Source organism: Denticeps clupeoides, chromosome 7 (assembly GCF_900700375.1).
Source record: "Denticeps clupeoides chromosome 7, fDenClu1.1, whole genome shotgun sequence".
Taxonomy (NCBI): Eukaryota; Metazoa; Chordata; class Actinopteri; order Clupeiformes; family Denticipitidae; genus Denticeps; species Denticeps clupeoides.
The window spans coordinates 23,704,852-23,726,087 of record NC_041713.1 but is presented as its reverse complement, the minus strand read 5'-3'; the positions used below and the strand labels follow the sequence as shown (position 1 = coordinate 23,726,087).

Below are 21,236 nucleotides of genomic sequence, written 5' to 3'. Positions count from 1 at the left end.
TCTGCGGTGTTTACCTGTGTGCATTGATAACCTCGAGCAGTGGTTTCAGCAGTGGTGAGAGATAGAAGGTGTGCAGAGGAGGACCTGTCTGAGATCTGCTCTACAAATGATGAACCGGTCGAAGGGGGTTTAAAAAGGGAATTTAAAAGACACAGGAGCCACTGAAAAGTGCCTTATGAACGTTTCCACACGATTCCTCATTATTCTGGAATACCATTCCCCACTAGTTTATACGAGTAAATATTGAGGCCCGTAGTCGCCTGGGGGCGTACATGCCTTAGGACAGGTTTCAGGACGCCACAGTGAGTATTAAATGGTTACTGGAAGTGAATGAGAGAGGGAGTGCTTTATGGTTTATTAGTTGAACGTGTTTAATTTGAGGGTATGAAGCAGTACCCCGTGATGTACATAGCAGTGTCTGATTTCAGGCGTAATCCAGCGAGCGCTGGTCCGAGGGGAACAAAGCGAACTATGAACTACTGTACTCGCCCTGTTTTTCCGTTTGGGGGGAAGTGCAGCAGTCTATTATACATAATTGTAGGAAGAAGAATTATGTATAATAAACAATGGATACAGTATTTCAAAATAAAATATTTCAAATCTCAATTGTGCTGAAATGTCTTCTCACATCCCTGTTTGTAGATGTTGTATTTACTATTCATTTCTAGTCAGATGTTCCATTAGGTTTTGCCCAGACATAAACATATTGTTCCCACCACACTCTCTCTTCTGTCTCGCAGTCATTATGGGGTTCTTTCTCACCTGCCTGCCAATGATCACTCCACCCACTCCAAGCTCCACCATCTTCACTCCCACTCCTCCCACTCCATCCGTGTTCTCACTACATATCATCTGCATGTCATCTGCAGACATCATAGTCCACGGGATCTCCTGTCAGATCTCGTCTGCCAGCCTGTCCTTCACCATAGCAAGCTAGAAAGAGCTGTGTGTGGCATCTTATATTTCTGTAATGTGGTGTGTTGCATGCTATATGACAACAGGACACTTTAAGTAAAATAAAATAACATGCCGAGCCAGTCACCATAATTACCATGTTTTGCAAGGACTCGTCACTGGCTGAGCACATTTCTCTCCTCATGCCCCTTCCGTCAACAGATCTTTTATTTCTTTTCAACGCAGTGAGCTCTTCTGTGTCTGTAGAATGCACTTTCCCCCTGATATGTCCTCCTTCAACCTCACATTCTGGAAATGCTTTTTTATTATTATTAAATGATTATAATTATTAATTCAGGACTGTTAATTGCACGCCTGAAAAGAAAACACTCCAGATGTTACTTACCCTTCAGCAAAGTGCTGTACGGTGCAGTAGTATTTTCATTTTTGGCTTCCTCATGTTTTTCTGTTGTGATAAAGAGAAGTGTAGCTGCTTGAAGAATGGAGGCTCTTGTGTGAATCAATTATGTTGATTGATGCCTCCTCAGTAGATTATAAACCCTGCTGTTGTCTTTAACGATGCCTGCAACTGATGTGTTGGTGCATTTGATGGTGTAAAAAGTCCTGAATGAGTGCAGATGTCTTACATTCTCAAAAGTCCCTCATCTGTGTCTGTGTCTGAATACATATAAAGTATAAATCCCTCAGCTCTTCTGAAACTGGTTTCATTGGTGAAACCATTTGGTGTCCATGGTCCTGGCCTTTGGAGCATCCTGCCAGAGGAACTACAGTTTTTAATTAGTAATTTATTAAGGAATGTGCTATTTATAGCATTTACATCTGGTCATGTTAAATATGTGAAGTTCACATTTTAAGTCTATTTTACTGTAGAATATCAAATGTTTCATTGTTCCTGTAGTCCTTGCAGGAGCCAGGTTCCATTTAAATCGGGCAGTGGTGGCCTAGCGGTTAAGTGGGGCAGTGGTGACCTAGTGGCCCTGTAATCAGAAGGTTGCTGGTTCAAATCCTGAACCACCAAGGTGCCACTGAGCAAAGCACCGTCCCCACACACTGCTCCCCGGGCACCTGTCATGGCCGCCCACTGTTCATATCAAGGTGACTTTATCACATCTTGGTGTTTGGTGATGACAGGAGTGAAACAACATTTGTTCCAAACAGCCATGAATTGATACAGTAGAATAATTAAAATGTTGGAAAAAAGAACATTGGGTTACCATTGTGTCACATGTTACTGTCAAAATAAGACAACTAATAAAAGCCTGAAGCAGTTTGAGGCTGTGCTCAATATCAGTGTATCTCTACTCATATTTCATTTTAAGAAAATGTACCCACTGCTCGGGCTGGGCAGTATGTCGTGAAAATGAAATGAAATGATGTATTTGATGTAGGGTGGTAGTAGCCTAGTGGGTAACACACTCGCCTGTGAACCAGAAGACCCGTGTTCAAATCCCACTTACTACCATCGTGTCCCTGAGCAAGACACTTAACCCTAAGTTGCTCCAGGGGGGGACTGTCCCTGTAACTACTGACTGTAAGTCGCTTTGGATAAGGCCATCTGAAAAATGCTGTAAATGTAAATGTAAATGTATTTTACATTAAAAACGGCAAGGACCACAGCATACTTACAAAGTGTTATGTATAAAGAAATGCCTTGGACCTTGGTGATATGGCCCAACCATGTACATTCTTAAGTAAAGGATTTATTGCATTGGCACAAAGCTATAGTTAATAGTAAGGGTGTGTATGGGCAAGGATCTCACAATACGATATGTATTACAATACACGTGACGATAAGATTATATAACGATATATTGTGATACTTTACATATTGAAATATTCTGCAGATCTCTGAAAATGTAAAAACAGAGCTGAAATACAAGATGCTCTGATCGGTCTGTCATGTTCTGTGATTTCATTCTGCCTGAAATGTCATGCACCTGGCTGTACAGCACCATCTACAGGAGTGGAGTTGTAAAAAATCAATATTTGATGGCCCTGTATTGAGACAATATCACCACGTAAAATATTGTTAATAGTAATAGTTGTTAATAGTAATAGTGCCATGATTAATAGTAAGAATGAAGTGGCAGATATTGTGATTCTGTGCCTGTGTTTGGTAGATATTACATCCAGTCCCTCTGCAGGTGCTGGGTTCTGCAGTTGTCGCAGATATTCATTATAATCTGTCCCCCAGCACAGCGGCCACCAGCCTCATCTGCTCCTCTCTGTTCTTCGTCCTCCTCTTCTTCTGATGAAAGAAGTATCACTCCCCACCCCTGTTTCTTTCTTCTCCTCCCTTTTTCTGTCACAGGAAGATCCTGCTGACCAACCTTCTTTGAGCTTTTATATATTTAACCACCGATAAAAAACAGTAAATATAAAACCACGGTTCATCTAAGCTGTAAGTAAATTTGCTTAAACAATAAAAACCCTGGATGTCAAATATTGATTTATCTGAAGCAGAATTTCCTTCTTTTTTATTAAAACAATGACATGATGTGTGTTGAGAAAGAGACTTTATTGTTCTCTGAGCAGCAAAGAAATTATTATTTTTCGTCTTTTAATCATTTTTATTTGTGTCTTTTACACGTTTAGATAAGACCTTCCTGAACAATTTCATAGTTGCTGTTGGGAAGATGAAAATGAATACTGGGTGGGCAGTATTTAGGGGTGGGGTCTCACACCCGAGATTTTATTTTTTGCAACCCATGAATGCATTGAATGGGAGTGCTAACTGTGCCATTCCAGCCACTTATTGGAATGCTGTGTGCCAGATACTCAATTTTAATGGACATGTTTATTGACAGATTTTTCATGTTATTTGAAAAATGCACATTTTGCTTTGATTATATAGCCTTGTTTTTTTAATAAATCCACATCATAGGATTCAACCATGCAGATGATCAAATCTGCCAGTAAATCATTAGTATGATGGAGATTTCTCCCACTGTTGTGTTGTGCGGATGTTTGATGTGGTAATCAGTTTGTCCCCATCCCCCCATCCAAGGAAGACGAGACTCTTTCTGCTGCCCTAGTCACAATGCAGCAATCCATTCAGCCATTCAAATAAAAATGAAGATCTTTTCATCAGTACAAGGACCGAGGACAAGGCTTATTTCAAGAACTGTTTCAATGTATGTGTTTAACTCGGAACAAGCACATGCAGATGATGCTGGGAATGATGGTGGAGCCATTGCTGCCCTGTCACTTAAACTCCCTTTAATAAACATCTAATTGTACAGAAGAATTTATGAGCTCTTCTGACTGGTAGTTTGTGTCTGTCATTATTGGTCTAATGTAGGTGAAATGTCTTCGCAATTGGGGAGTACTTCTGATTGCTCTGAATGGTTCTGAATGTCTGTCCATCGCACCAGATTTGGGGAAATGGTTTGGATTTTTGTCACAGTTTTAATCCATTGTCATAATTCATATTTGCATTAAGAACTTGACGAACTTTATTTTACTCCAATGAATTGTCTTCTCTGTACATGTTGTACAGATTGTTCTCAAATTTCAATCAATTTGTGTTAAATTCCCAAATATTCCTTGGAAGGTTGCTCCAAAGATTTGGTGCTCTGTAAGCAAATGCACTGTTTCCAGCTGTGACTTTGCGTACACGAGGAACAGCAAGTAGACCTCCTCCCAAAAAACGAAGGCACAGTAGGTTACTGCGATATACTGGAGCATCACCATGCAAGGAACTACTTAACTGGAAACCAGTGCAGAGAAGACATTACACGAGTAACGTGCTCATACCATCTTGTGCATGTAAGAACCCTGAGTGCAGAGCTTTGAACAAGTTATTCAGATTATTCAGGGAAACAGCTGGGCAACCAGAAAACAGACATTTTCCGTAGTCCGGTCTGGAGGTTATAAATGCACGTACAAACCTCTCTGCATCAGACATGGAGAGAAACTTCTTAACCCTAGCAATATTTCTCAGGTGGAAGTATGGCATCCTGGAAATATTTTGAATAACACATGAGCATCAGACGTCACACCCAAAGGTCTCACCAACAGTTTATTAGTTATTACAGTTTTATTAGAGTAAAATTTTGCCCCTTTTTTTGAACCCTGTGCCATCTGACAGATTGCTTACTGTTTAAGCTGGGCTGCTCTTTTTGGATAAATGTTTGGCCAGTTGATACTGTTGAACAAGTCTATCTCCTCCATGAGCAAATATGACACACTGAAAGCCAAAAAAGAAAAATGTCTGTGGAGCTGTAAAGATGGGCTGATGGTGATTCATCTTCTCCGAGACGAAACTGAGTGGAAAGGCCATTTACGCTCTCATGCTAATTATGACTGTCACCATCTGGAGAATATATGGCACAATTATTTCCCTTGTTACCCATATTGCACCAGCTTATATTAAATGCAAACCCAACAAAATCAGACTGCAGCTCCAGACCACGTCCTTCACAACTGCCTGTAATGGTCATGTTCATTTGGGGACGTGCAAAGTGAAGGCAGTTTGTTCAAGTTCAGTCCAGCAGGTCAACCTTTAAAATGTTTCGTAGATTTCTATTCCCATCGCAGTTCATAAAGGAAGCAATTTTCTGTCATTGTGTTGGGGAGGGGGGTGCTTCACAGTGTCACGTTACCGTCTGTGCCGCTAAACTGGTTCCATAGCGATGAGTGTCAACGAGTTGACTCACTGACCATCACTACAGTGCCGTCTCTCCCCCGTCTGGCCAGCTGTGTCATGTGGTGGTGACATGTGAGAGGCACATTCCTGCGGATTCAGGTTTCCCTTCTTCAGAAGTTCCTTTACACGCCTGTCAGCCAACCCGCTGCTTCTTTTACCTCTTTTTATGTCACAAAATGTGCTTGACAGATCCCCCATGCTTAGCGTGATCTATGGCATCCTGCAAAGTGTGATAGGGTGGGGGACCGTCGCTCAGGTTTGGCTGTCCGCATGATTGGAAGACTATCTCATGTTAGAGCAATGCTGCACTTTCATTCATTTCTCGCTTTCAGCAAGAAGATGGAATGAGAAGCTAATTATGAGCAGGAATCATTACACGCTGCATGTGATTGTGGTGTAGGACGCAGCCAGAATATTGTATATGCCACAAATTCCGATTTTCTGACAAAATTGACATTTTTTAGTAAACCATTCTTGGATTCTAATCATGAGAATTTAACATTTACAGCATTTATCAGACGCCCTTATCCAGAGCGACTTACACTCAGTAGTTACAGGGACAGTCCCCCCTGGAGCAACTTAGGGTTAAGTGTCTTGCTCAGGGACACAATGGTAGTCAGTGGAATTTGAACCTGGGTCTTCTGATTCATAGGCGAGTGTGTTACCCACTAGGCTACTACCAACGTAACAAGTACACCCCAATACTGAGTACCAATAATCACAACAGTTGTTACTACTACTGTAGTAACACTATTATAACCACTATTAATCTGTGCTTGAAGGACACCTCACCTTACACTAGTGGACAAGCCCCACACTTGGTGCATAGCGCTGCACATCGTACCAGTCTGAAAATAGGCAATAATGGCCATCAGATCCACTGCCTCTCTGTCTCCAAACCTCGGTTTTCGGTAAATTGGCCTACTTTAATTACAGGACTGGTTTTCCTGCATGGGGAACTCAACCCTGTTATTTCGTGTCCATTTGATGCCCAGACTTTCACCAGTCCATTCATTATTATTTTGCTGCCTTTCCAGAAGGGGAGGGAGAGATACCATTTCACCACTCTGACCTGTTCCTCTGCTTTCGTTTATTTCAGCTCAAGGAAAACCTGCCAACTTCTTGTTCTGGTCTTGGCCATTCATTCTTTAGCGTTTCAGCTAAAGTAAAAACTACTTTAAAAAACTACTCCTTGTCTGTCAATACAGATGACTTGGGGTAACTGGGCACAATATATATATAAATATGCGCTATTTTATATTCTATTATTCATTGATGACTTGGTCACATCCCTCTTCCTGCATTGATAGTCAGCCTTGATACCGTCCCAAAGGGGTCCACAAGACAGTCTGCCCTGCTGAGGATGCTGAAGTGTACTTGTTTCATATTTGGAGAAGGGTGATGGCTGACTTCATAACTCCTCCTTCTCTTTCTCTCTCCGCAGCCACAATGAGCGCAAGGTGACTTGCAAGCATCCAGTCATAGGCACACCTTCTCAAGACAACTGCATCTTTGTGGTCAACGAACAGTAAGTTCCTCCCTACTGCATTGCTGATGAATTATGGGGAGGGAATGTTGCTGTGTGGCATTTTTTCCACGGAACTCCACTTCCTGCAGAGAGTGAGTCACCACCAAAACAGCTGACATGGTGACACACTGCTGTCAGTACATCCTCTCGTATGCAGGCTCGGAAAGGATAAAATACTAATTAGCCTATTTATTGAGACATGTATAGGAGTTTGGACAAAAACACAGCCGGAATGTGAAATATTTTCATCAATTAAAAACTGTACTGATTCCATTATGTATGAAATACTCCAAACGATCACAGATGGCTTACTGGGAGTTTACTCTGCTCCTGCTAGCCCTGTATCCTTCACAGCAGCAGTGTTGACTGGTGTGAACAGTGGTTCGCTCTATAAAATCACAGTCACAGATCGTCCAAAGTACAGCACCAGCTCCATCCTTTCATGAAGCATCTGCCCAAGCTTTTGTGCTTTGCTCAGTACTTGCTAGTGAAGAGTGTGTATGTGTGTGTTTGTGAGCGTGTCACTGTTTCTCTAACCTTATATATTTTAAAACCAAAATATTTTTGTGTTATATTTTGTGCCATAATTTGAGAAGTTATACATAGATTAATCTGGATAGTATAATTAAGGCCTATAGTTTTATTTATGTTGCTCCCAAAGCTACTATTCCACAATTCACTAAACATCGGGGCACCCCTTATGTAGAATAGATCAGCTAGTTGGTCAGGAAATTATATTATTTCCCTTTTCATGAATATGTAATGGAAGATGCAGCTGCACACTGGTGAACTGACAATAGTCTGCAGCGCTTCGTCTCTGCTGATGAAAATCATGATGTGGGGTGGTTTACGCTAAACTAGAATTTTTATACCCTTTTATTGTTTCTGTTTTGTTTGTTTGGTTTTTAGCGTGAACTGTGGGAAAATCATTCGCTCTGTCTTGAACAGGTAATATTCTTGTAGGTGGGATGTGACTTGTGTGACACGTCACTGTGTTTGTCTGTTTTTGTTGGTCTAAGTCCTTCCGTACACTAACTGTTTGAATCTCTAGAATCTACTTACTAACCACAAATAACCACACTCTTTTCACTGTTCTGTCTCATCCATATTGCGTCAACATCCATCACACGCATTCCAAATTTGAAGGAAGAAAGGGCACAAGCAGCGTGACTCACATGTGTCAGAACATTCATTAGGTTACAATTAGTGTGACCAACTCACACAAATGCCACATTTCACAGTAAGAGGGTTTCTTTTTTTGGGTTGGTGGCAAATTTGGACAGGGAATAAAAATACTTCACACATCCAGCACAGAAGCTTTGAGGTAGTGAGGCATTAACACTGGTTTTCTTTTTTTTTTACAATGTGTTTTTTTTGTCCCTTTTCATTGAACCAACCCAAAGGCTAGACAGGTAAGATATATTATCATGTTGTCTTGCTGTACAAAAAAGACACATCCTGTATTGTTCTGTACTATCCATCCATGAGTCCAAAATCCCTTGTTTGCTGTATGCTTAATATCAGTTCATTTTCACTACTATACACTTTATTTAATGGTAGCCATAGTCATTGAGGAATGGCCTGTCAGTCCTGATTAGGGATTAGTGCTGAAGCCCGGCAATCACTCACACAAAACTTGGACACATGCGCAGTGTGAAGCCCATTTTATTATCATTATGTCCCTGACTGTCCGCCTCTTTTAAACAGTTCACCACCTATTGGAGGTTAGGGGTAAACCACCACTGAGAAAAGACATGAGAAAATCACTAACATACAATTCCATACCATTACACACTATGTGGTTCTACAACATACTACATTTTACATTTACAGCATTTATCAGACGCCATTATCCAGAGCGACTTACATTCAGTAGTTACAGGGACAGTCCCCCCCATGAGCAACTTAGGGTTAAGTGTCCTGCTCAGGGATACAATGGTAGTAAGTAGGGATTGAACCTGGGTCTTCTGGTTCATAGGCGAATGTGTTACCCACTAGGCTACAACCAACATCATACCATACATCATAACATATCAAACCGGAGGTCTCCTGCACACCTTAGTTCAGGAGGATCACCCACTCTAACATACTACAACATACACTATAATTCATTACTACAGCACATTATGGCACATAGCATAATATTGGATTCGCCATGAAGTCTTGCAGTACATCCAGTAAGGAGGGTAAAGGAGGGTCCTCCAGCTAATCAGTCTAGTTACCATTTGTACAATCCAGCAATAAGCACCAATCCAGCAATAAGTGCCTTTGCCTGAAACCAACCAATGTCTGGATCAGGGGGTCCATGGCAAGGTTGAAAAGCAGTGGGGAGAGTGGGTCTCCCATCTTTATTTCAACCTTCATGGTGATAGGGGCAGTCTTATTGCCATCACTACCAACCCTCATCACACAGGCCACATAAGAGTTTCAAATTATCTCAATAACATGACAATCCAGCTGTTTCTGTTCCAGAGCACACAGGATATATTCAATGTAGATGGCCTCAAAAGGCTTCGCAAAGTCTACGAAAATCACTGCCAGTGGTTCTTTACTGTCCCTCGCGAGACTCATGATCCTGCCCAAAATCAGCTCAGAAATCCACTCGGTCTTGGGTTCAACGGACATGCCGTCCCCAACCTAGTAGTGATAATCCTAGAAAACAGTCATAACACCAAAGATCTGATGGTCACTGGTTGCCACCCATTTACTGATCGGAGTGCTCCCTCATCGGCCGTCTTTGGTAACAACCTCGTCCGACACACCTTGAAGAACTTTGGAATGCACCCCTGGATCAGCCATGCTGTGAACAGCCGCACGAGTTGTCAGCCCTCAGGATCCCAGTGGATCCATTTTTCTTACTTATGAGGTTTTCCTTTACCTCCACTAGATGGATCTGTATGTAGAACTCAGTGTTGTTGCCAGGGGTCCTCGCAGCCCATGGAACCCTTCTTCAACCTCTCCAATGTGAAGCTGACATTCCATGCTGCACCTACCATCCAGTAGTGGCGCCAGTGTCACCTTGTCCGTATTATATAGGTACTGGTGCCTTTGGTAGTTAGCCTTCTTTTAGGAAAGCCTCCTCCCCCAGCCTTTCTTGGGCTTGCCCCTGGTCCCAACACCTCCCATGACATCCTTGACGATTCCCGTCCAGCAAGGGATTCAATTGACTCAGACCACAGACTAGTTTTCTCATCTCCAAGTCCCTTGTGTCTAGCCAACCTTTCCTTGTATTGCAATTGTTTGTGTGTGAGCTTCATGTCTGTGCTGCCTCTTCATGTCTGACGGAGCCTCTGACTTACTGAAAGGTTCAGGGTTCAGTTCAGATGACGCTTCAAAGACCAGACCTGTGTAGTTTTGAGAAATACGTTTGTAAAAATAAACTTACTTATAAATCATAATGTTTTAAGTGTCCTGTCCTCTGGTATGCTATTTAACTGGTCTACTCAGCAAATTGGACTTCCTGAGTGATCTGTTCGCTGAACATATACCCCACAGTACATTCGGTGTGGAATTCACACTGAACATGCAGTATTTCCTCACAAATTGTCACAATGACATTTTATCAATCTGCAGGTTTTATATACGTACCTACAGTATGTGAGTCATTGTTATTGCAATTTAGCAGATTCAAAAAATTTGATTTCCCCAAGACACACTTGAACACAACACACCCCTATCTCACCTGCTACTGTTGAGTCTCTTCTACTCTTTTCTTATTACTTCCCATCTAATGTTACTACCAGTCTAAGTGTTATTATCTGGAATCTAAATCTGTTAAAACAATCATCGCCCTCAGGGCAAAAGTATTGAGGAGAGTCTCCCTCTGGTCTTCTTCCCCTTATCCCCCTTGATCCCACGTCCCTACGTCACTCAGTCCTTTACATCCCACATCATGTAGTATTCTGCCCAGTTTCCCAGTAACACCACAGAAAATGCATTTACTGTACTTTGTGAATAGGAATATGTAAAATAGTCATGCGTGTTTCTGTTTACCAATGTTGGTCAAGCTCTAGTTGGGACCCACAAGACCCCTACATAGAACTTCTTACACAGGGACTGACCCTACTGACCCCACAATGATCCTTTGTAGGTTCATCTGTAAAGTTAAAAAGGACTAAGTCTTAATATAAGTCTCTGGGCAGTTCAAACTCCACGGCTACCCTGCGTCGCTCACAAATTGTATTTTTTTTTTTTTTTTTTCAGTTTGATGGCAACCAACCAGTGGGCCAGTAAAGCTGCCGCAGCATAGTGTTGACTTTCCAAGTTAACTGATGAGACACGCTGGCTGGTTGAATTGTAAAAGCAGGTCAAAGGCGATGGGACACTTTGAAGTGAGGAATAATCTCCAACACATAAAAAGGCTGTGACATGCCTCTTACTCTCATTTCAGTCCGTTCCCAGAGTCCCTGGACCTCTGCCCTCTATTTCACCCCGAGGCATGCAGCAGTTGTTAGAAGAGGAAAAGTTTGTGCTTTCAAAAATTATAAATAAAAAGAATTATATATATATATATATTGTCATTGCCAGACTGTAACTGGTTTGCAGCACTATGTTTTTGTAGGATTGCTAATTTCATAAAGAATTTTATAATATTGCAGTTATACTATATCAGTCAGTTTTGACCTGTCATTTTGATTGATATGACTGGACTCCTGGGAGTCACAATATCAGCCAGTAATGCCGCTCTTACATGTCTCTTTAAATATCATTCTCTGTAATACATCTTCACACCACATGACAAACTGCATGCTTGCTTATCTGAAGCTACACAGATCCCGTGGAGTCTCGGTGGGTGGGTGGAGCAATGACTGAGCTCAGTGCCATTAGGACATTTATTATAATTAAAAAATTTATTCATGTAAACTATTTGAATATTTTGAATAGTTAATAGTGTGAATTTGACCATATTGTTTTATGTCCAGTTACATGGCATGCTACTGGTTTAATAATATATTTATGCCATCCACAGATATTGTAATTATACAAGACAACATCATGACATTTAGATTGATTGTTCATAATCCCAGTCCTATAGAATCTATATACTATGCTATATATACAATGAATCCAGTCAACCAATCTGTCGGACAAACCTGCACATCCTGCACATAAATCCCTGACACTGTGTGTTAAAAGACTTTCCCTTCCTCTCTTGTGAGTATTTTTCTCCGATCCCCTTCCCACATCATCTGACTGTGTTTGTAATACATTTTGTCTTGCACGTGAACGCCATAAGAGACATAACTTGTCTTACTGCACCATATGTCATATCGGTGAGTTCTGTCTTATGATATGTCCCATCAAAGCAGATTCTTTATATAGACATTATTTAACATGATCTAATTAACATCTAACATGGATGGACGGATGAGTGTAGTGGAAGGAACAATGGCGGCCAGGATCACTCATTTAATGACTTGGTCAAAACCTACAACCCGAATTCTAGAAAAGTCATTCTTTACATTTGAATAAAATAAAAACTAAAAGACTTTTAGATCAGAAATTTTATTCACAACAGAACATAAATAACATAACAAATTTGGAAATTGCACAATAAATGAATTTCTAATTTAATGCCTGCTACAGGTCCCCAAAAAGTTGACCCGGCATCACTAAAGATCTATTATGCAAAAAGGAAGCCATATTTGAACATGGTCCAGAAGTGCTGTCATGCCCTCTGGGCCAAGGCCTATTTGAAATGGACTGTTTCAAAGTGGGACAGTCTATGGTCAGATGAGTCCAAAAGTGACATTCTTTTTGGTAATCATGGACGCTGTGTCCTCCGAGCTGAAGAGCAGGGAGACCTTACAGCATGTTATCAATGGGCAACCTGCATGTCTCAGAAGGAACAACATATGCTCCCCTCCAGACATTGTCTACTTCAGCAGGACAATGCAAATCCACATACTGCAGTTATTACAGCAGCATAGATTCAGCTGAGAGGAGAATATATAAAATCACACAAATTTACTGTAGATCTTCTGGATCTTCTGGTTGTGTGGAACGCTCTAGTCCGGTGATATCAGTGCTACATTGAGATGGGTCCACCATCTGTTCAGCAGTGGACTTTTAGACCTTTGATGAAAGGGCTAGTGGGTGACTGGCAACCTGAGTATAGACGCAGATGGTCGACAGAAGGTACCTTAACACCTGTAACTATACAACTAGGCCTCTGAATGCATCTCAAATCAAATATTTCCTGCAAGATGGCTGTGAATAGCAGCGTTAGTCAAGTGGAAGCGCAACCAGGTTCAGTTTGTCAGGGATTCAGTCCTGAGGGGGAAAATGGAGGCTCTCATTATATTGCAATGTTAAAAAAAAAACTGCAGTCAGCTGGACATATTAGGCAAATTAGTGCCAGCGAAGTTGGTTACCGCTCCTGGACACGGCACACACTCCTGCCCTTGACCTCTGTCTGAATCCATCATCCTCTCTGTGCCTCTCTTTCATCTGCACAGACCTGCTCAGCACAAAGCAGCGGTGGCCAGTGAGAAGGAGCGGCCGCTGAGCACCATGAGCGAAACCTCCAACTATACTGGTGGCTCTGGTGACTACGCCACATACCCCAGCAGCCCTGCAGGTGTACAGAGAGTAAGCAGTAACACACACAAGCACACACACACACATATATATAGACACAAACTCACACATGTGACACACTCATTTAATTACACTCAAGCATGCATACTTTTTTCCTTACATTAAGTATCAGGATAGTTTTATACATTCATAACTATGGATGTTCTCAGATTGATACAAAAATCATATTAAAGCCTTACATGCATTTTTAGTTGATTTGTTTTTAATGAAATATATATTTGATGTTCCAGCCCTCAAGACCCTCTAAAAAAGTTCACAATTTTGGAAAGCGGTCCAACTCCATAAAGAGAAACCCTAATGCTGCAGTCGTCAAAAGTGACTGGCTGTACAAACAGGTGAGCATTCCACTGGTGCTTTTAAACATAATATATACCAAATCCAGTGAAGGTGTATATTATAAATAAAGGTAATAATTTCAGTGCATTGGTTACACACAGCATGTAATTCAATTTCAAACTTAACGCATGCTTTTTCAGTGCTGTTTCATGTATTATGCATAACATTCCCATTCATCCTGTTTGGATCAAATCTATGGCCTTTGTATTGTATGGGCTTTGAATGCCACCATACCTTTGTGTCTGTTGTTGTCTGTGACAGGCCTGTAATGCTGCAAAGAGCAGCTTTCCCCCATGGCCATTCCAATTCCTGGGGTAGACTTTATTTTTTCTTCAAAAACAAATCCTTAGCTGAACTCGAAGCCTCGGTTGGTGGGGAAATCTGCCATATCTTCAGCATTTGTCATCTCTGCTAAACTGACGACTCCGTTGGGAATGATATAATTTTTTGGGGCGGATGGGGGTGGTAAGAGAGACATTTCTTGGTTCAGACCCCACCGTGAGATGATCCTCTTTGTTACGCTCCAGCCACTGGCTCTGAGAAGTTTGACATCATGCTGCTTTATTCCAAAAGACGGATTTCTCGGGGACTGAACACCCAATCCGAGCCCCAAAAAACTCTTTCATTAAAAATAATGACAATCTTTCATGTTTATAAAGCTTAAATTAATAAATAAATGTCACAGGTGTCTGATTTTTTTTACATATCCTTTATTCACCCTTTCATGACAAATTTTCCACACCAGTTCGATAGAAACCCATGTTTATGAAAAGTAAAAAAGTGAAATAGTTATATCCCTGTGGGTCAAGTATAAGCTTGTAAGTTTACATCAATGCTTCATTGAGAGTATATGTGGTTTATGTGTGACCTCTCACAGTGTAGCCCTGAATGCCATTGGTTAAATAAAAGTTCACCCATCTTACGCTGACTGCCACCATTGGAGAAAGACCAGTCTCCCATGATGTTCATTCGCTGTGGGGCTATGAGAGACTAGCATTGCCTCCAGATTTGCATTACGTCACCGCTCTCCTTCTCATTTTCCATGTTGTAAAAAATGATGCTCTCAGGCCTTGGTTTATTCAGGATGTTTCTCTCTCCTGACCACATGCAGGACAGTACAGGCATGAAGCTGTGGAAGAAGAGGTGGTTCGTTCTCTGTGACATGTGCCTGTTTTACTACAGAGGTGAGTAGTCTGCTTTGCTAGCTTGCCCACTTTCTCCAAAAAGCCGAAAGATGATTTATGCTTAGACTTGTATCACCTGCATGCCTACTGGACACAGAAAAGCTAAAGCAGTGTTACATCTACATATGGTAATTCCCCATATGGAAGCCATCTGTGTAAATTAGGCGTGACTGTTAATTAACAGTAGCATTATGAGTGACATTGCACCAATGAATGACAAACATGCGGATAGCTTAGGTTCCAGAATCAGCATGGCATCCAACAAAATGAATTGGTCCTGTTCAGACCATCAACAAGACAGACATCCAAACAAATCTTTTAGCAAAACTCCCTTCGGTGACTTTGGATTTAGAGGGGCATTCATAGCACTGTAAATATCAAACATCATACTGGCAGACAGAACATGTTTCGCAGGTTCAAAACACTGATCATTCTGAACATCAATTCTGATGCACTGTGAGAACTTTCCGGATGCACTGTATTGGCGATTCTACCTACTTCCTCATGCTCTCAGGCTGCAGGCTGTAACAGTTTAGGCTACTGACAATCAGCATTGAAACTAGGGCTGCAACTAACGATTATTTTAATAATCGATTGATCTGTCGATTATTTTTTTGATTAATTGTAGAATCGGATAAATAAAAAAAAAAACAAAACAAGAAAAGCATTCTATTCCAACCCTTTATTCAAAAACAGAACCAAAATCTTTAGAAAGTGCACAAACATGTTGCTCCTTGAGCTGTTATAATTAAAATAAAATAAAAATGGACTAACACAAAAAACATACACATGTATACTTTACATCTGCCAAATAACGCTCAAATAACGTTTTTTTTTAATAATCAAACGTCTCCGCGTTGCGTGACGTAACGAATCGATTAGGACATTCGTTGCCAACTCTTTTAGTAATTGATTTTTATCGATTCAATCGATTCGTTGTTGCAGCCCTAATTGAAACCTATACTAATATACTATATACACCTATACTAAATATCTTTGTAACATTCTCTAACAGCAGTGAAGTTGTCATTGTGTCAAACAAATTGTGAATTTGTTATAACAAGTGTCAGTGGTGGCCTAGTGGTTAAGGAAGTCGCCCCATAATCAGAAGGTTTTCTGATCGAATCCCAATCCGCTGAGGTGCCACTGAGCAAAGCACCTTTCATGGCTGCCCACTGCTCACCAAGGTTGATGGGTTAAAAGCATTTCATTGTGTGCCCGTGAGCCATGCTGCAATGTATCACAATGACAATCACTTCAGGTTTTAACTTATTATGGGCTTCAAATGATGCTCGGAGTGTCATTGTTTGGGTCAAGATTGTACAGGCTATAAAAAGTTCTTTCTGTTCTTTCTGTACCCTGAACAAGGACAAACTGGACAACATCATGTAAGTTGCTTGCAAGTGGCTGTGCATTGTGCAGTGGACTGGTTCAAGTGTATGTTGGACACACAAGACAAAACAGACGTGCAGAATTAGCAGAAATGTGCAAAATGAGCAGAATGTTAGGAGGTGCTTAAGGCTGGAACTCTATTGTTGTTGACTTTAACAGACATTTGGTGATGGCAGTGAGTTGAGGGCTCCGACTGCTTGTAGGAAATGTTGTTGTGGGTCACTTGCAATTTCATTACAAGCAGCAGAATAACGGAAAGGATCCCCAGATAGCTTTTGATTGGTTGTTATGTTGCATTTTGCACAGATACAATACTGCTATTCTCTGATTGACTATGGTGTAGGCCTTTTCTTTTTTTATTGATTGGCTGGTAATTGACCGGCTCTAGGACCCAGCACTTGTCATAGTGAGGCGCTACTGTTCGCTGTCTCAGAAATATGCCTCGTGTGAACGACTGCTCAATTTCCTTTCAGTTCAGGCGGATTTCTTTCTTCTACGTTTCGTTTTTTACTTAGACCTGTTTTTTTCCCCAGTGTAGCAAAGTAACTTAAAAAGCAACTTAAAAAAACGACAAATTACAAACTACTTAATTACAGTAACGTGAGAGAATTTGTCACTTTCCACCTCTGCTCACCACACACACTTTTATCAGCATTAATCCAAGCATCTCTTTTTGTCATCTTTTTCGCTTTTCATGATGCTTTCTTTGCAGCAAAATTTTTAGTGGAGTGATTTTTGACCTGCAATTTTGGATTTTGCTGGGAAATATTCCTGAATTGTAATAAGAGAAGAGACACATTTTGCAATTCATTTATTTCTTTATTTTTTCTTTCTGTCCTTCTGCTCCACAGATGAGAAGGAAGAAGGAATCCTGGGCAGTATCCTCCTGCCCAGCTTCCATATATCTCTGCTGTCTGTGGATGACCATATTAACAGAAAGTATGCCTTCAAGGTCAGACACTTTTCTGCTTTTCTCCCTCCCTGCAGTACTGTGTGTATGCGGCTCTGGCCTTGTTTTACACTAAATGACTTTTTCAGAGTGGAGGGCCTTTGAAGCAAAGTGTAGAATAAAGAATTGACCACAGACTGTTAGCTCATTTCAAGTCAGGGCAAGGAATCTCATGGTTGAGACAAAATAATGTCCTTCTGGACCAAAATGGTGGCACATTACACAAACATCACACTCAGACAAATGAAAGGTAGGGTTAGAAGAGCCTTAAAAGAACTTAACTACTAGAAGACACATCCGTCTCTGGGGGCAGTATTTTCATGTAATGCAAGTCTGTCACATTTAAAGATGCATAGATTATTACAATAATCTTAGTGCATATGAAAAAAGTCGCACAGATTAAATTCAGACTAGTTGTGAATCTGGTGCATCAACTTTATTTAAATAAATACATTTTCTTGTTTTGTAGTATTTTCTTCAAGCACAAGGAGATTTCTAAATGTATTCAAACATTTGAATGGCATTAAATATGAAAAGTGAAAGTGAAGTGATTGAAACACTCATTGAAACACAACAAAATGTGTCCTCAGCAACCCAACCCTTGGTGAGCTGTGTTCCGCCATGAAAGGCGCCTGGGGAGTAGTGTGTGGGGACGGTACCTTGATCAAGAGGCCCTTGCCAGTTCTGGCCTTCTGATTATGGGTCCACTTATGGGTCCACCCCAGCAGTGCAGGGAAAAAGGAAGCATTCGTATGAAAAAGAGGGGACTTTTATTCCGTCACAAAACAGGGCACATGGACACTGACATCAGCTCCCAAGACCCAGTAAAGGACCAAACGTGGACCAGACACAATGATGATTAATTTTTAACAGGGTCACACAACTGGGAAATCAGGAACATGCACAATGAACATGTGAAACGTGGAACTGGAGCACCACGAAATGTCCGGATTTTGGTTTTTGTAGTAGGCTTGATCATAAGATTTCTACAGCAGAGATCACACTGAGATGGAGAAGTAGGACATAAATGTAGTTTTTAAGTTTTTCCAGTAAAAATGGCTGGGTGGGTAATTAGTTCTTAATCAGTCCCTTCTTGTCTGTGGGTTTCTTTCTGACACTCCCTCTGCGCTACATCTTATACCGTAGAGTCGACTCTGTGGTGAGTACTACCAGACCGAGCTGCCATCTCCCCTCTGCTTTACGCATGTGGCCCCTTGGCCCAGTTAGTATCCTGGGGACCAAAGAGTCCTTCACCTCCAAAGTGCAGTTTCCAGCAGCAATCGTGAGCCCAGACCATAACGAGAGGTTACCTCTGCCAAAACCCGCCACGCGTAGACACGCTGGCGTCGGCAGAAGGACACGCGACCACAGAGAACGCGAGCCCTCGCCTTCCATGTCCTCGCAGGGAAAGTGGCTTGGCATGACGCATGCAGTGTGTGGTCATCAGAATAATAGTGGAAATGTTTCTGGAGAGCTTGTGGGTGGCAGGGGGGTAGGAGGAGGTAGTATCTCTTGTGAAATCTGCCCTGGCCATTCCACACACTTTTGTTTCTCAGGAAGAGTGTATTCCTGTTGCACTTCCTGTGCATCTGTGATGGAATTTGATAAGCAGGTATACTCACCTTACCTGTTCTGTGTTTCGTCTTTTAAAACACACGCACCCACCCAAACACTCTGTCTTCTGTGAGCTGGGAAGGACCAACGGAGCCGTCTGTGCTGCGGTTAGGTAAGCCCACCTTCTACATTTGGTCAATTAGACTACCTACCACCGGATCCTATAATGTGATTGCATTACAGTTTCCTCGCTTCAGCAGTTGTGCTGTAATTAACTGAATATTCATTGTTGACTCTGTCAGATAGATAACTTAGCATAATGTTGACTTTAGCTGTTTTTATAATATAAGCCACAGTTCTCTGGACCTGTTCTAACATGCTTTCTATTGGCCCTTTTTCACTGAGTGGTACCAGCTCAGTTTATACCACTTTGATGAGTTAATGGTGGCAAATGAATGTGCCATTTCCAATACCAAGTATTTTTTCATAAATCTGTGCTTTACATGTATACAATAATATAAACCAAGTAACAAAATGTAGTACCATGCATCATATACAGTGTACACTAACCTATAATATATTTTACATTTACATTTACATTTATCAGACGCCCTTATCCAGAGCGACTTACAATCAGTATTACAGGGGCAGTCTCCCTGGAGCAATTTAGGGTTAAGTGTCTTGCTCAGGGACACAATGGTAGTAAGTGGGATTCGAACCCGGGTCTTCTGGTTCATAGGCGAGTGTGTTACCCACTAGGCTACTACCACTCCTAATATATGGTACTATGTAGCAATACAGTTTATTTCACTACAGTATGCTGTATTTACCATTTATAGTGAAGATGTGACCTTTGCTGGCTACCATATAATATAGTGTAACTAAGAGTAATATACAGTAAGCTATATAAAATGTTGCTCTAGATGATTGTCTATTGAAGTGATGTTGTTTCTGATCCTGTGGCTAATAAAACAGTAATAAAACTTTCTTGCAATTCATGATGAAAGAGAAGTGCAAGTAGAATCAAGGTAAATTGCAGTTGGAAGGGTTATTTGGTTTACTATTTTGGTTTACTCATGGTTTACTATTTGACATGGTGGACCCTGTTTGTAGAGTCACCCTGTGTGTAGTATGGATGCTAAATTTCTCTCACTCTTTTCTTCTCTAGGTTTCTGTCCTCCTGACTTTGTTTTATTGCCAACCAGGCAACCCACCCGAACATGCGCACATACTACTTTTGCACGGACACAGCCAAAGACATGGACTCCTGGATGAAGGCGATGAACGACGCAGCTCTGGTCCACAGCGAGCCAGTCAAGAGGTCTGTATCCTGCTGTAGCCAGACCGTCTTTTCTTGCAGTTAGCTAATAATTTTCCTATAGATCATTTAAAGTATAAAAAGTGGAAATTAAAACCATAATTAATTAATTGTCATATGTCACATTGGAGTATTTCACAGATCATTTAATTTGGGCACATTCAGCGCATTATGAATGACTTCTATCTGTCAGTCTGACCCCTTAGTAATGTAAATAAGTGTGCGAGACTTACCTTGATCTAGCCGAAACTACAGACGATTATTTTGGTCTGAAACTGTCCTTTGAACTGTGAAACATGGCACTACCATTCATGGGTAATTTTCCGGCAGAGCTGGTAAGAGACATTGTAGGATTAGCAGACTACACCCAAGCAGAGGATGCTGAACGTCAATTTGTTCAAGTGGTTGGAGTTATTTCACCAGAAAGCACTCATAAATAGTAGTGGCATGTTGGAAAGGACACATGGCTAGATCAGCATTAGTCTTTGATGCATCAGACTGACAGATAGACGTCATTTATGATCCACTTAATGTGCCAAAATTTAATAAGTTGTGAAATATTTCAATATAACACAAGGATAGGAGTTTCATTATCTGTGTTCTTAGTCAGGGTGTCAGGGATAAGAGGTTCATGGGTCACCATGGGTCTTGCCTGGAAATGAATAATTGGGAATTAAGAGCCTGCATGTGTTCCAGGTGATATTTGACCATTTTGACCCAAATATTTTAGCTGACACGATACTTCAGACTATCCTCCCAGCCATAGCATAATGTTACAGGGGCGGCTCTAACAGTTCTCTCTCCATTGTTTC

General features: G+C 41.2%; 1 protein-coding gene across 21 annotated transcripts in view; it reads left to right on the top strand.

Moving 5' to 3' along the window:
* The window catches only part of LOC114793515 (pleckstrin homology domain-containing family A member 5-like), a 93,049-nt gene that overhangs the window by 48,244 nt on the left and 23,569 nt on the right, over positions 1-21,236 (top strand). For 12 of the 21 annotated variants that reach the window (XR_003750256.1, XR_003750255.1, XR_003750254.1 and 9 more), the window contains 8 exons: positions 7,008-7,091; positions 8,001-8,039; positions 8,495-8,503; positions 13,550-13,682; positions 13,922-14,026; positions 15,139-15,211; positions 17,455-17,555; positions 20,312-20,427. Coding sequence is in view for 18 of the 21 variants with exons in the window: in XM_028985368.1 (XP_028841201.1) it covers positions 7,008-7,091; positions 8,001-8,039; positions 8,495-8,503; positions 13,550-13,682; positions 13,922-14,026; positions 15,139-15,211; positions 17,455-17,555; positions 20,312-20,427 (660 nt within the window). In the remaining 3 variants the exon portion in view is untranslated. The other 9 variants (XM_028985364.1, XM_028985369.1, XM_028985361.1 and 6 more) reach the window with 8 other exon arrangements.